We start from the raw sequence: 15975 nt of genomic DNA, 5'->3' as shown, positions 1-15975 counted from the left end.
GGGCATTTTTAATGATAATATCAGCTCATTGGTAACGTTTGAATGAATGTCCCGTAACATATGGCCATAAATTTTCACAAAAAAAACACAAGTGTGTTTTTGTGTCATACTTTTAGGAAGGGACAAAAAACTTTTTCAATTTCTTTCATATACAAAATTATGATCTGCCATGCTTATGAAAATATAGATCTCCTGATACATGGCTATGGACTGCAGTAGGGTATTTGCACTCTCCAATATGGCACCTGTGTATTATTTCCAGTGGAGCCTAACCGAACAATCTCAGCAGGCTGGTTGCATTGGGATTAATTCTGCATAATACATGGACATATGCATTTATAAAAACGCATGTGCTTGTCTGCGTTATAAACATACGCTATAGCAAAGAACAACTGTAGATGTACAAATCCACCGTCTTACACCAAGTTGGTGGTTATGTGAGTTAGCCGATTACTGTCTTTAGTTTCAACCACCACAGGTGCCTCGGGTTAACTCCTTAGGATATAAAAATGACAAGAACCGTGGCGTTCTGTTTCGAGACAACAAAGCAGACGCCATGCTGGGCTTATATGGTTATCATGCCACACGAAAAAGTAAGTGTAGTGACTAATATGGGACTGTATATATTATCATTATGTTACTGCATTTATATTTGAACAAATGTCTACATATTGTATTCTGAATACTTGTAGCCTGCCCATTTGTAACAATACAAATACAGCTGCATTTATTTTTAAACAAATTCCTTAATAGGACAAAACGCTAATAGTATAACACATGAAGTACCTTGCTTGTTCAGAAATTGCTAGACACACCACAATGTATATGATCCATTCCGAGCCCAAATAAACGGGCCATATGTCTGTTCAACTAATATGCCTTGTTTTTTTAACATCCTCTCTCTCTACAATGTATCAAAATAAATATATATATATATATATATATATGTGTATGTATAGATACTGATGCTGTATACTTTTAATGTAAACAAAGTATAATAGTGTAATACGTGTAAATAGTATACATATGTGATTCTTATTATTGCAGACTTATTTTTTGCACACTATACAAAATTTGTGTTTCAAAACACAATTGTAGACGATGAAGGTTGAAAGTGGATATACACTTGGAAACTAGTATTGAGGTATGTACCACATAAAGACTCTAATGTGACTGTAAATAGGCAGTAGTGGCTCCTTATCTACGTAAGGAAACCTAAGATGTATAAACAAATGTTTCCCTTCCTCCCCTTGTAAAGATGCTATAATGAAATGATACAATACAGCTAACTTCCAAATATTTTTTAATTGTGGAATGTTCAGAAAAGTTTATCTTCATGCGTCTGGTGTTGTATATACATGTATATATTTGTAATTGAATGTCTTTTAAAAAATGTATTTGTACATACTTTTCTATAGCCGTTAAGAAGTCCAGGTAGAAATGTAACGCGTCGGCTATTGGATTCTAGATTTTGGATTTTATTAACTTGGTGTATCATCATTTCTCAATAAAGGCAATGTTTGAAAGAAAACAGAACTACTACGTTTGAGAATTTCTTCACATCATCAATTGGAACGGTTGCCTAACTGACTTAGAATGAATATATAATATTTGTGTGCGGAATTTGTTTGTTGTACATATCTATCACTAAAGATTGGGACACCAGGGACACTAAACAAATGTTGCAGGTGTACAAGATATGAGAAGATGTTTTATGGCTAAAACCTAAATTGAAAGATTTACACACACTCTTAGATCCCACATTAAGGAATTGAAATACCTCTTGTGGCTATGTACTCATGATTAAATGCATTAATTTATAGCATTTTGTTGGAATTACCCAATGTAAAAGCACTCAGTTACCTACTACAAGAGTTTTATAACCTTTCTCGTAACTAGATGGGCCACCTACTAGTAACTGCAGTTGAAAGCGGTGAAAGCTCAACCCATTCAGTTATCTTGCTCACAAATGCATATCTTTCATTAATATCTTTCATATCTCGTGAACCTTTCTGAAGGTACCTCATTTGGTGATGGCATGCGATGAAATTTCTACTGATGTCTGATTTTACTATACATTTCTTTTCCTAATTAATATCTATAAAGATGTTTAAGAAGAATGGTAAAATGTCATGCATTTGTCTTGTTTGGATATGGACCAGCACTTGCCCCTTCAACTACTGGGAGAATATTGCCTATTCATATGATTTTTTTGTAACGTTTTTTTATTTTACGTACTACGAAAGCTTTGAAATGTATACTCATTCGAACTTGGGGCCGTGCCATGAAGGAGTGATAATTTCTCAGAGTTGGTGGATGAGCTGCAGAGAGTTTGGAAACACAAAACATTGATTGCCATTGGTTGTTTCTGAGCTCTGTGGTCTGCAGTGTATGCACTACTTCGGAGAAAATAAAAGTTAAGTGTAAGCATTTTAGAACGTACAATTACTTAAAAAAGCAGGCATACAGCATTGCCCTGCATGAAACCATGCCTCCAATATAAAGCATACTGCAGACCTAATGGCTTCCTCAAAGAGTCAGAAGTCCAAAATAGGAAAAACAGGACTAATAGCTTTATCAGGGGGCCAGCACATCAACATATATAAAGCAGACCTATTTGTTTTGTCATCAAAATACCATGATCATTTATAATTAAGTGTAATCTAATGTATTCCCATGTATATGGCTATGATTAGTAATACAAATATTTTACATAAACCTTTTTTTTTTCAAAGCAACCCTAAACATGTTTTGAGTCTTTATTTTACTCTCTTCAGGCCACAAAATGCAGCCATAAAAACCAACCAGAAGAAGTCGCCCCTACACCAGACAAAGAGGATACAGCTCCAGCTCTGAGTGCTTTAAAAAATGGTAAGCTCTCCTGGGGTCATGCATTCATTGACCCAGGAGACTTACTGTCAGTTTTTTTGAATGCTTTAATGAGGGCTGCTGTGCTTTCTGCAGTCCCTTGCAGCTATTACAATAATGCTTGATAGTGCTCCTAACCCCTTCTATGGGCACCAACCTGATTCAATATAAAACAAAAAATCCCTTGCAGGGCATTATGGGGAGCTCTCCGACAGGAACAGTGAATATGAAATAAACAACAAGTCCTCTCATTTCATAATCCCCCTGTGTCTTTTTATTGGTGTGCACCCCCATTCCAAAAAGGGCACCCAACAACTGTAGACAATATTAGGGGTTGTGGGATTGGGCAATGCCCCCCTTGGCCCAACCGTTTCCCCTACCACCACCGATTCACGGTGTGGCGGGAACAGGTAATCCTTTTTTTTAAAGTGGGTTGCACAGTCCCACCCGGTACACCCCGAACCTTTACTGCCCATGGGGCTGCGTGGGGAGGCCCCTGGCACCCAGGGCCCCGCCATCCCACTATCCAGAACCGATCCAGAGTCGTGGAGGGAGCCAACTTCAATAGTTAATCCTGCCCGGCTGGGATCAGCTTTTCTTTTGCTACCACCAGGCTGAGAGCAATCTAGTGTTTTGCTCCTGCCCGTCTGGAAGCAGCTTTTTTCCTGCCCCCTCTAGGCGGGAGCAATTTACAATGTCCCTGGTGATGGGGGCCCCAAGATACTGTAATATATTGGACCTAGGCCATGGGGTCCCTGGGGCCTTCAAAGGCCTCGGGAAGGAGGTGCCTTTGGTATACCCCCAGCAGGCCAAGGGGGTAGGGTATTCGTACCCTATCCCCTGTATATTTTTTTTTAAACAAATTAAGGACATCAGACTGAATCCTTGAGTCCTAATATGGCTCCTGCAACATCTTTGTTGATGTTGACAGCAGCTAATCTTTTGATCTGTTGGATCCTCTGTAGCCTGCAATATACATACATTTTGAACCTTAATTTTTCAAAAACTATAAATGAATTCACACCAAATCCCAAAAAGCACATGTTCTGGAAAAAGATCTAGCTTTCTGCTAGATTTGGTATAATCCCGTTTAGCCATTTTGGCTGTAGCTGTGTCTAAAGTTCCTTTGAGAAACTGCATGTGGGAAAAACATGTTTTGAGCCACCCTTCCCTTTGTCTAGGTCCACACTTGATGAATCACCTCGATAGCTTTCAGGAAGGAACTGAGGTGAATTAAACATAGTATTTGGAAACAATCAAACAGTGGCAATTAATTTTGTATGGAAACGTGGTTTTACCTACCCAGGGGCGACCTCCAATGGGTAATATATTAGATTGCCAGCAATAGCCCCAATGTAGTTATAGTTAGGCCAGGCTTCTGTAGGATGTTTTTTTTCTGATAACATTGGTGCCATTAGATAAATCTGAATGATTTTCTGTTATTAAAAAAAATGGTAGGCGCAGACCCGTCAAACTAGAGGGGCCCCAAAAGTGTAATTTTCCTTTTTAATTCCTATAGGATTGTTTACACTTCAATACAGAAAACTGCTGAACTGATACACCAAATTTGACATGAGGGTAGAACTTTATTCAAGGACATTTTTGCTTCTCTTGGTTTTGTCTAAATACATTCAGTAGTTTTCAAGAAGAACAAGATACTTACCTACTGTAGAGCGCTTTTGGGTGGATACATTATATAATCTATCGCCAGGTGCCAAACTGGATCCAGCTTGTAGCAGTGCTCCCGTATTGCAGAGTGGTGTGGCCGTGGGGCTCTGCGCTGCCACTATACCACCCTGGAAGTCATGGAGCAGTGCCGCATATAAATGCCACCCGCGGGTGCTGACAGGAGTTTCTTGTTTTTTTCCTTTTCTGTGCCTTCAGATACAGAGCGTGAACAATTGTTGGTAATAGTGTGCCAATCAATTACTTGGGACCTCTAGATGCTATAAGTGGTCCCTCCACAGAATCAGGAGGTGGAAGTGCATCGAGGAATATATGTGTTAATTAGACTGCTCACCAGAAAGAGAGTTAATACGGTTAAGTTATTTGTTCTACTGATGGATACTTCCTTTGCACTGCAGATTTTTCACCTTAAAATAGATATCAAAGCAGTGCCTCTCCAAGGCGGGCATAGATCAGAATGTCTTACAGAACTGAGTAGACTTGGGGGAAGATTTACAAAAAAGTCATGCAGCGCAGCCCCGTGAGGCTGCGCTGTGTTGCACGACAGGAAGGGAGCAGGAGAGGATCATATTTTCAGAGATCCAGCTTTCTCCTCCCCTTTCCCTTAGTGCTAGAGTGCGAGGTTGTATGCATTAGCCAAGCATAGGTTTTGTACAGGAAGGGTAACCTTCCTGTACAAAATATGTTGCCCAGACAAGATGCAGAGCTTTTCCCACTTTGTATGCGTGCGGCACGGTGCAGCACGCATGCAAATTAAGAAAAGGAAGGAGAAATGAAAGCATTACTCCTTTCTTGCACCTACTTGAAAAGGGGGCATTTTCTCACCTTAAACCCAATCTACTTTATTTAGCAAATTGGGTTTAGTGTGAGAAACCATGGGTGTTTGCTTAGGAACGCCCATGCTCCACCCTTGGTATGCCCCCATGGCGCAAAGTAATGCAACGTAGTACAAGGAAACTAAATTGAAAAAAAAAGATGTGCTGATTTGCTTCACTTTTGTGACGCAAACAGGGCGCAAAATCTTAGTAAATCTCCCCCTAAGTGTCCTTCCTGCCGAACTTGGCTATCAGGTCAGTAGTGCATTGTGAACATATGCACTGATGTACATGCCATAGCCTGGCGGTTATCAAGAACTTGTACCTGCAAATGCAATGATAGCTGCCTTGGCCCTGGTGATAGAGCTGTCAGACCTTTCGGGCACTGTTTCTTGGCCAGTGCATAACATATCTTCAAACAGAGGACTGTCAACCTAGATAGGGTCTTCTTGTACAAAACCACTTCTTTCTTTAGTCCAGAAAGTCTAACAAAGAGCTGATCGTCCACTCGATGAACCTTGGTATGATCAACATAAACACTCTTGGGGAACCAATCGATAGACCTTTTCCTCTTTTGAGGGATGCGGAGGAGCAATGAAGGTTTATAGAGCTATTGTCAGCCCAAAATAGAAAGAAGTCACACATTTTGGTAAGAAGCCCTTCTGAGCCCTAAGCACCAATTTGTCTTGAAAGAAGGTGATGTACCTCGGTTGCACTGGAAGTGCCTGCTGGTCACTAATGTGAAGAACTAACATAATTGCTATAAGGAAGACACTTTCAGAGTCATTAAACACAGTGGCAACTATGCATAGGCTCGAAAGGCATACGCTTGAGAAATGTCAAGACTTAGTTAAGGTCCAATTGGGAATCATAAACGGTTGGGAGAGAACATGTTCATCCAACCTTTTATAAACTCATCATAATAGGTGATTAAAAACAAGGACAGTTAGTCAGGAGGAAAAGCCCTGAGCTCCGTTGTCTTTAGGATTGCCCCAAAGGATGGAAGCTTCTGTTATGGCATCAGCTGGAACTTCGGCTCATTTATGGAAAATCTCAATGGCTTTAGGGGGTGCGCCGCCATCTTGAGGTGATCCATGACTTACCATAGTGAGCCAATCTTCAGCAGCCAATCTTCAAGAGATGGAAATACAGAAACTCTCAACCACTGAGGATGGGCAGTGACCACCTCCACTTTTGTGAACACCTGATGGGTGTCAGTGAAGCTGCAGAGGAGTATAGCAAACTGAAGATGCACCTGGCCCACCTTGAACTGTAGGTAGCACCTGTGGGACTGCAGGATGGGTATGAAAAATATGGAGCCTACATGTTCATGGACACCACCCATCTTATGTCTAGAACAGGCCCAATATTAGCCAATGTGAGCATTCTGAATTCCTCCTTCCGCAGGAAGGCATGCAGGGGTTGGACGTCCAAGATAGACCAGAGGCCCCTGTCATTTTATGGGGAGAGGACATAGCAGGAATAACAAGATGTCTTCAGATCCAGTACCTGCTGTAAGGCACTCTTGGAGAATAACACTCGTACCTCCTGCAGCAGGATGGGTACATACATGTTTTGAAATTCGTTCTAGTGCAGGACTATTGTGTGGGGAGGACAGAAAGGGAGCACATAGCCATTATGAACAATCAGCATGACCAATCTGCCAGTTGCGATGGACCTCCAACCTGGAAGAAAGTACTGTACTTGCTCACCACTGGTTCAGCCTGAGCCACTGCGAACAAAACAAAGTGGATTGCTGATAGTTGTAGTAGAAGAAAGGAGTTGGAGGACTGGGACCCCTGCTGGCCCATGAACTGTCAGCCAGTTCCACGTCCACAGCCCTGAAACTATGGGGTGTCTGGTGCATTACTGGCAGAGACATCTATCTTTGCCTATATTCCCGCCCCTTGGAATAGCTTTATGTTTTCAGAACTGGTGGGCAAATTGCTTTGCAGGGATCAACAGCCCTAAGGAACTGTTATCTTTAAATCTTTCCAAAGTGGAGTCCACCTTCTATACAAAGAGGTGAACTCATCAAAGGGTATGTCCATTTGTGATATACATTGCTGGTAAATCTTGTTGATTGCATTCAGGTGTGTTCTACATACCACAACATTCGTACCAAGAGCCCTGCCAATACAGCATGTGATATCCATGCCTGCACAGTTCACATACTTAGCTGCAGCCTGCCCGTCACAAATTGTCTAAGTCAAAGAAGCCCTAAGGTTCTTTGGGACAGCCAGCAGGATCTTGTTGGCCTTGTCATGTGTAAGGGTATATTGTGAGAAATGGGGTCTCTAGTTGGCAGTGGATTGCATCCTGTCCAAGTAGAGACCCTTGCTTCCAGTCAAGATAAGGGGATTACACACCTAAGATTACCCCTGATCAACCACTTGGTAGCTTGAAACAAGCAGGCTGACCTATCTCAGAGACAATGAGTAAAGTATTGGTACATAACACATATTATAAAAGTGAAAACATTACAAATTGAAACCACACCAGTTTAGAAAAATAAAGTCTTTTATCTACACCAAACCAGACCAAAACAATAAAAATCCAACATACATAAGTCAAAATATCACCTATAAAAGAGTTACAACCGTGCAGTCCATATACAACGATGGATGCTTCACTTTTTGTGCAAAGTACCTGGTATGCGTCAAAATCACAAGATGAAAACAGGTGCAGGGGAGGTGAGGCACCAGAAAACAAAGCTATGCATTGGTTCTTTACATGCAGGGAAGCTGATGCATTCCTTACTGCTACGCAGGGGAGGTGATGCATCAATTCCTTACTGGAGAGGAGGTGATGCGTTGGTCTCTTAATGCACGGGAGGTGATGCGTTGTTCCTTACTGAAGCCCAGCGACGATGTAGACTTACCGCACAGGTGCGATGCAGGGAAATTCAGATGCACTGGAATTGGTGTGTCAGCAGTGAACAATGCACTGTGGGGATTTCTTCTGCTGCCGCCCAACAATGCATGTGTCTATTCAGTCGCACAGCAGGGCCTGCGTCGGAGTCAGTGTGGTGGTCTGGAATTCCAAGACCAGTGCACTGAACTTGTGCTGCGGCGGTTCTCCGGGCCATGGGCAGGTGATGCGTCGAACTCTTCGGCCATATGGTGGTGCAAAGAATTGCCTCTCACAGGGCAGTGCTGTGCTAGACAAACAGGTGCTGAAAGTGTGAAGTGTCAATTTTGCAGGGTTTTGCAGCTTTGTGTAGTAAGACAAGCACCTCCAAGGGTCCAGAACTGGAATTGGCACCACTTGGCAGGTCAGACCTCCCAGCAGGGGAGTTCAGGGAAGTGAAGTCTTTCATGGCCTGAGACTTCTGAACAGGAGGCAAGCACGCACAAGCCCTTGGAGAAACTTCACAAGCAGGATACACAGCAAAGCCCAGTCCTTTTCCGTTCCAAAGCAGAAGCAGCAACTGTAGGTCAACCTTGCAAAGCAACACATAGCAAAGGCGCAGTACTCCCCCGCATAGCTTTTCAGCTCTTCTCCTTGGCAGTGGATCCTCTTCATCCAGAAGTATTCTAAAAGTCTAGTGTTTAAGATCCAATACTTATACCCCTTTTGGCAGACTTTCAAGTAGGCATTCTTCAAAAGATCATCTTTGCCTGGTATAGGCTCCAGACACACTAAAGAGGTGGGGGGGGAATACAACATTGTGAGAGGCCAGGCACAGCCATATTCAGGTGTAGATGACAACTCCTCCCGCTACTCAAGCTCAGGAAGGCCCATCAGGGAAGAAAAAAATCATGTTTCAGGATTTTCTTTTTTTAAAGAAAAATGAAATACTTTGTGGCACATGGCTGCATCCTGCTGATTCAGCCCTGTTGGAGGGAGTAAAATGCATTGACAGGAACCGCTGTGATGGTGGTTCCTGGCAATGCTTTTATAAATGACCGCCTGCCTGGCGGTCACTTATAATTCTGGTGGGCAGTACTTACACCAGGGTAATGGAGGAATGCCACCTGCCAGGATTTCAATCAGCCTGTTAATTCTCTCTTATCCATTTCAGCCACAACAGCCATCAGAAAATCCCAGATCCCATCTTTTATAAAAGCACAACCCCTACATCAACTGGCCAACTTAGACAGTGTTGCTCCCTCTCAGTTTTGCCATGCAAACTAGTATGCCTCCAATTATTAGCTGTCTGAGAAGAAGGGTTTGAAAGAGTACCTCCAAGAAAATCTGTAGAATGGCTTGATTAACCATTCCACTTATCTGGCTAGAGCATGTTTATTCTTTGAGCCTAAGAAGTTCAATAAGATGAGACCCTTTATCGACTATAGAGGGTTAAATTGGGTGACCATTAAGGATGGTTATTCCCTCCCCTTAATTAAGGCAATACTTGAATCTGTAAGAGGAGAACTCATTTTTCCCAATTTAGATCTTTGAGGAGAGTATCATCTTGTGCCTGTCAAGGCAGTAGATGATTGTAAATCAGCCTTCTGAACCCCTTTTGTTCACTTTGAATACCAGGCCAAACACTCTGAACTGTGAAACACTGTAGCCATATTCTAAAGATTTATGGACCATGTGTTTTCAGATATCTTGCACCAATTTGTGGTAATATATTTGGATGATACCCTTTTTTTCTCTAGCAATAAGTAAGACCATTATCAGCATATGGGAGAAGTGTTATTAAGGTTGAGGCAAAACAATCTATACTGTAAACCACAAAAATGTGCGTTTGATCAGTCTGAAGTAGAAAATTAAGGGTACTGTTTAAACTATCAGGGGCTATCCTTGGATCCTAACAAAGTGTCTGTAATTGTGGATTGGCCACCACCTTCAAATATCAAGGAAACTCAAAGCTTCCTCAGATTGCATAATTTTTAACTCTTTGCCCAATTAACTAGTGACATAACTCAAATTCTAAAGAAACAACTTAGAAATGATTTTTGCTAGGGATTCAAGAGTTGAACAAGCCTATTGCAAACTGAAGGAAGCCTTCACAAGAGTGCAACCTTTTCACCATCCAGACCAAACTAAAACATTCATTGTTCAGTCAATTGCCTCAGACACAGCAGTTGAAGCAGTTCTTCTGCAAAAACAAGATGACAATGGTCTTGAACATCCAGTATATTATTTTCCCCAAATCATGCTGCATTGTGAAAGAAATTGCTAATTTTTAGAGTAAGAGTTCTTGGCCATGAAACGTGCCTGCAAAGAAATGAGACACTACTTGATTGGAACACAATAACCTTTCAAAGTCAGGACAGACCGTCATAACTTACAGCACTTCTGAAATCTCTAATACAGAATTAGTCGCCAAGGCAGGTAGGCCTACTTATTAAGTCAGTATGACTTCTACATTACTATATTTCCAGCTCCAAGAATTTTGTGGTGAATGCTTTATCTTGAAGGTATCAGACAGCCCACTAACTTTTGAACAAACTTGATTCAACCACAGCAAATGATTGGATCTGTTCAGTCATTGTTTTGAGAATCCAGACATGTTATTTCTTGAGTAAAGGCTGGAGATCTGGAAAGTCTTTGCTCAATCAAAAGAGACAAACTATACTTTGAAGAGCAATCATTATATACACAATTCAAAGAGCTAAGAACTAAAATTCTACAGATGTGTCATGATTCGCTGGGCAGCAGGCCTTGAAGGTTTGAAATACACACTAGATGTCACCCTCCAATACAAGGCTGAGGATCCTGCTTTCAGTAACACAGATCCAATGTTGAATCTGTGAATTCATTGAACAATTAAAAACAGAAAGCAGTGCCTAAATGTAGACTAGGTCCTGCAGCCAGCCTTGACGTAATTAGCAGGGGTTGGCTACTCATGGAGGGATGACTGCAGGACCTGGCTGGAGGCCTGGCCTAGTGGCCAATCCCTGCTGTATGCACTGTGGGTGTTGGCCACCCAGATTTGGGTGAAGAGCCTTGACAGTGAAGTTATTGTATGCTTTGTTTATAACACCTTAATCTATATTTTTTTTAAACAGAGAAATGATTCTAAAAACAGATTTAAAATCATCAGCGGGTCCTAAGCTATTGTGGAGTAGTGTCACCCCACCAGTAATCAGCCGCAAAAAATCAAAAATAAAACAATAATAAACTCTTATTTATTATCGTTTCATTTTTCTCTCAGAGCCAAGGCTTGGGGATGGTGCCTGGGCCGTGACAGGCTGGAGGGGAAGTGTAGGGCACTGCCTCCACTGTGCATGTGGGTTTGGCCAGCTGTTTCAGGTCGGCCAAACCAACATGTGCAGTGAAGCCCTCTCCAACCTCAGCTGCATTGCTGGGTTGGAAAGAGAAGGCACACGCTCCCAGTCTGTGAGGGAGCGAAAATCATCGGCGCACAGGCCAATTCTGATGATGCTTTCAGCAGCATGAAAGCAGCGTCAGGATTGGCCACAATGCGCTCTGGAAGCCTGCGCCTGGAGAAGCTAGGAGCGCAGTGCAGCGAGAAGGTGAGTGTTCTTTTTGTCCCCCTCCATTCCCGTTGCCCACCTCACCCCGCCCTGCCACTCTGCATAGATGACAGGAGGGACAACCACACGGGTAGTTGGGAAGAAGACTGGTATGGTACTCATTAGGGGGGTGCCCAGGGGTCTTTTTCCAGTAGTTATCTGAAGGTCAGGACTTGTGACACGCTGTGGGGTTTGCACACAGCAGGGGAGAGGGCATGTCCAGGTGGTAAGGGGCAATAGTATGGTCAAGCCTGCATCACCAGTTTCTTACAATCAGGCCCATTGGCAAGATGGTGATGCAGGATCAATTGCACAGATTTTTGGGCCTGATTTAGACACACATACCTCCTCCAGTCCGACCCCACTAGGACCTGCTAGTCTGGCTTTGCTTTCGGTCTGGCTGATACAATAAGACTCTACTTGTCGAATTTCTCTGGAAACAGGTTAGTGCGTTTATGGCCATGTGGGTGATTGTTTTGACTCATTTCACTTGAAGGGTCAGGATGTGGGCAGGCACTATATAACAGTGTACACGCAGTGTAGGGCCCTCGGCTAAGTCCACGGGTAAGCTTTCACCTACACAGTATTTTAGTTGTTATTCAGGTACACGCCAGGAGGTACGAGTGATGGAGTAACAGTTCTCCGAGTGGCACAACATGTATACAGCTGTATACGGTGCTTGTTAAAAGTTTCATAAGGTCCAACAAGTGCCAGGCAAAAGGGGACGAATAGAACATGTGATAGACACAAAGATATACGCTACACAGTGTTAGTAGGGACGCTGCCTATGAAAAACTCAAACTGGCCTTATACTCATGTCGGAGTAGGTAGCGGCCAGACAGTGGGCGGTCCAACTAATGGAATAGTAAGTGTGGAAGCATGCACCATGGGATGCACGGGCTGGGGCATTAAAGGACTGAAGTGGGTGAACCAGCTTTGGCAGGGACACAGATGGGTCCCCAGCGAAGCCACCATGAAACGGCTATAGCTAGATATGTGACCCACTATCTTGCAGTGCGACACCATTACTGGTATAAGTATCGAGGGTCACAGGTGGACAACAGGGTCCAGCCATCTGTAGGTTGGCACTTCACGAAATGTGCAATGTCTTAAGGAGCACTATTCCTTCATACCTGTTGTGCCCCCATTGTTATGGGCGCCGGGGATATTTGGAACATAAATGAAGTTGTCTGGTCAATGTAGCAAAGTCGGGATGGATATGTTTCTCCTTGACGTGCGGGAGGCACTGGAAGCTGAGTGATGTAAGTGGGGAACTCTGAGGTGGGGGCTCTGTCATCTACGGCGGCCTCCTCCAGAGCTGTGGTGGAGTTATAGGGCGATCTGGAGGCAGACTGTTACAGTAAGGGTACCTCTGCGGCAGACTTGTACAGTAAGGGTACCTCTGCATGGCACAGTAAGGGTGCCTGAGCCAAAGACCTGGAGCCGCAGGAGGTTCCGGCAAAACTACGACGGCGCCCCGTTAGTCCTTCGGGCGGTTGGGGGGGCCTTACCAACTGGGGGTGTGCCATACCGCTCCACCCTGAAAGGGGCGGGAGTATAAGACACGATCACGTGATCCGGAAAGGGATCTACACAGGTGCTGAACTGTCCGGGCGTCGTCCCACCGTGCTGGCTGGCTCATGAGGCGGGCGGGCAGCGAGGGGCTGCCTGCCCTGGATCGCCCGTAAGATAACCGATGAACGTCATACTTTTGTTGTATGAAAATAAACCTGCAGTAGTTCTTTACCCATAAACTATGTGTCCAGTCAATCATTATATGGGCAAAATGTGTAATATGTTGGGTGGGAGCGGATGACGGTGTGGGCACTATGGCCACAATGCGCTCTGGAAGCCTGCGCCTGGAGAAGCTAGGAGCGCAGTGCGGCGAGAAGGTGGATGTTTTTTTTGTCCCCCTCTATTCCCGTTGCCCACCTCACTCCGCCCTGCCACTCTGACAACTCGCCGGCCACTATCGATTAAAATACAGTTATGGTTACGAATTAAACAAAAAAAAAGGAAATTTGCAGGTTATTATTACGAGCACAATCCATAATCATGTAACAGCCATGCAAACCACAACTTGCATGCCAAATGCAATCATTATGATCTCACAATTTTTATCGCAATAATTAGTAACACCCACAAGCGAAACATAATTCAACAAAACATAATCAAACCAATTATTGATACTGCATTCATAGTCGTCTCTGTCATAGTGCTAATGTAAGATTCACTCTCAACCTGTAAGATTTACAACATATGTAATTGAATCTGTTTCAATACCGTGAGGTCATGAACATTGTATTTATATTTGGTGTGCACATCCCTGTGTGTGCTTTGTGCACAAAATGCAGTGGTATAACCATATATTTCAGAGGGAACCACAGAATATGGAGAATATTTTGTGGTTCCCTTTGAAATATGGTCTTTATCCTCATAATGACAAATCCCAAACCACTTGGAAGACCTTTACCACTGTGTCAGGGCTAGAAGGATTATGTAACATGGAGGACAGAGGTATGTAGTAAGGTTATATACATTTTACGGCCCTAAATCTGGTAATATCACTTTCACCCATTTGAACTAGCACAATATTTTTTACATCTGCAAATTATGTGTAATATGCATTAATCCATAATGATGCAGTAAATGCTTCAGCCACAGACACGCATAAATACACAAACCCTTAACATTTTCCAGTTTGTTAGCACCAATGTATTCATGAAAGGTAAACACAACTTTGAACACTCAAATTCCAAGTACTGGCCATTGTTAGCTGCAATTTCAAGTTTCAGTTTTTCAAACTAACTTTCCAAAAATAAGCATGTAATTTAAACAATAAATATCGGGTACCACATGTAATAATGATCTACGCTGCCATCTCAAAGTTTTGGTGACATTAACACATTTTTCGGCCTTGACCATCGTGGTATATGAAGTCACCAGAATCCCTCCATGGCATTACTGGGCCATATTACACATTACATGCATACATTACTTATATGATTTCTTGGATCACAAAGTCCTCGCCGGCAGCTATGGCTGTCAGGCCAAACCTTTAATAACATTATTTGATCATTCATTATTACAATGATTACCTTTCAAGTAAACATTAACCCCCATATTGCACAATAATTCAGAGGGACCCCACTCAAATGTGTCGCTCACTTACTCCGCCTCTGTCTCCATTTCTAATAAAGCAGGTTCTCTTCTCAAAAGAACTCGAATAACAGGAATATTGCCATAAAATGCTGCAAAATGGATAGCCGCCCATCCTCGCTTGTCAGTGATGGTAAAATCGGCCTTCAGGGTCAAAAGGCAATAAAGGGCTTCAAGAGACCCACATTGAGCTGCAAGATGTAAAGCGGTAGGGCCTAAAATCAGCAGAAAAATTGATTATTAAGGTATTGCTAGTGTTTATAAGGAATATAAATAAGAGTAAATAAACATGATGATACATTGTGTGAAACAACAGCATTTTCCATTGATACATCAAAGCAAGTACTGGAGGACTGTTCAGGGTGATAACACTTTTAAGCCAGCACAAGCCCTGTTCCAACCATCTCCTTTTCTTGAAGCACTGTTCAACTTCTCTAACTATCAAGAGCACACATTACATTTCCCGCTCTTCATTCTCGCTCACTCACTCTCTCTCTCTCTCTCTCTCTCTCTCTCTTCTTTTAAAATAATTCCTTAGTCCCTCCAACTTTGTTTTCTCAGAGAGTGCCTGAGAAACCTGGCTTGCCTACTCTTGGAAGTGTGCAAGATTCCCCACCGCTCCCGCTTTCCTACTATATACATTATTCTCATAAACTTTGTAAAGCATTCTATTCCCTTCAAAGTTCATATAAAATAACCAACATTAGAGATTGGTTTTAATCCTAAGTAAAGAATCACAGTATTCCAATTTTACAGATTAATGGAGGCAAAAAACTTTTATCTCTGTCTATATTTATTTTTAAATATGAGAAAAATACGGAAATCGGTCCCTTCAGGGACCTCTGATGAAGTCAATCATGATTGCCAGGCAATGTAAATTGACACACAGGGGACCTGAAATAAGGGCAAGCTTTCCTACTAAAGTTTTAAACACTCACAGGTGTGCATGTGTACTAAAATGTTAATGATTTATGAGTGCATCGCTTTCGAATTATGCAGGCACACAATTGTAA

General features: G+C 42.6%; 1 protein-coding gene across 1 annotated transcript in view; it reads right to left on the bottom strand.

The window, feature by feature from the left end:
• The window catches only part of ANKAR (ankyrin and armadillo repeat containing), a 1392657-nt gene that overhangs the window by 690694 nt on the left and 685988 nt on the right, over window positions 1-15975 (bottom strand). Inside the window, exon 13 of the mRNA XM_086955361.1 lies at window positions 14976-15177. Within this exon, the coding sequence (XP_086811487.1) occupies window positions 14976-15177 (202 nt within the window). The remainder of the gene's footprint in view (window positions 1-14975; window positions 15178-15975) is intronic.

Source organism: Lissotriton vulgaris, chromosome 2_1, assembly GCF_964263255.1.
Source record: "Lissotriton vulgaris chromosome 2_1, aLisVul1.2, whole genome shotgun sequence".
Taxonomy (NCBI): Eukaryota; Metazoa; Chordata; class Amphibia; order Caudata; family Salamandridae; genus Lissotriton; species Lissotriton vulgaris.
The sequence above is the reverse complement of the archived record's forward strand: the minus strand, read 5'-3'. Positions and strand labels throughout refer to the sequence as shown.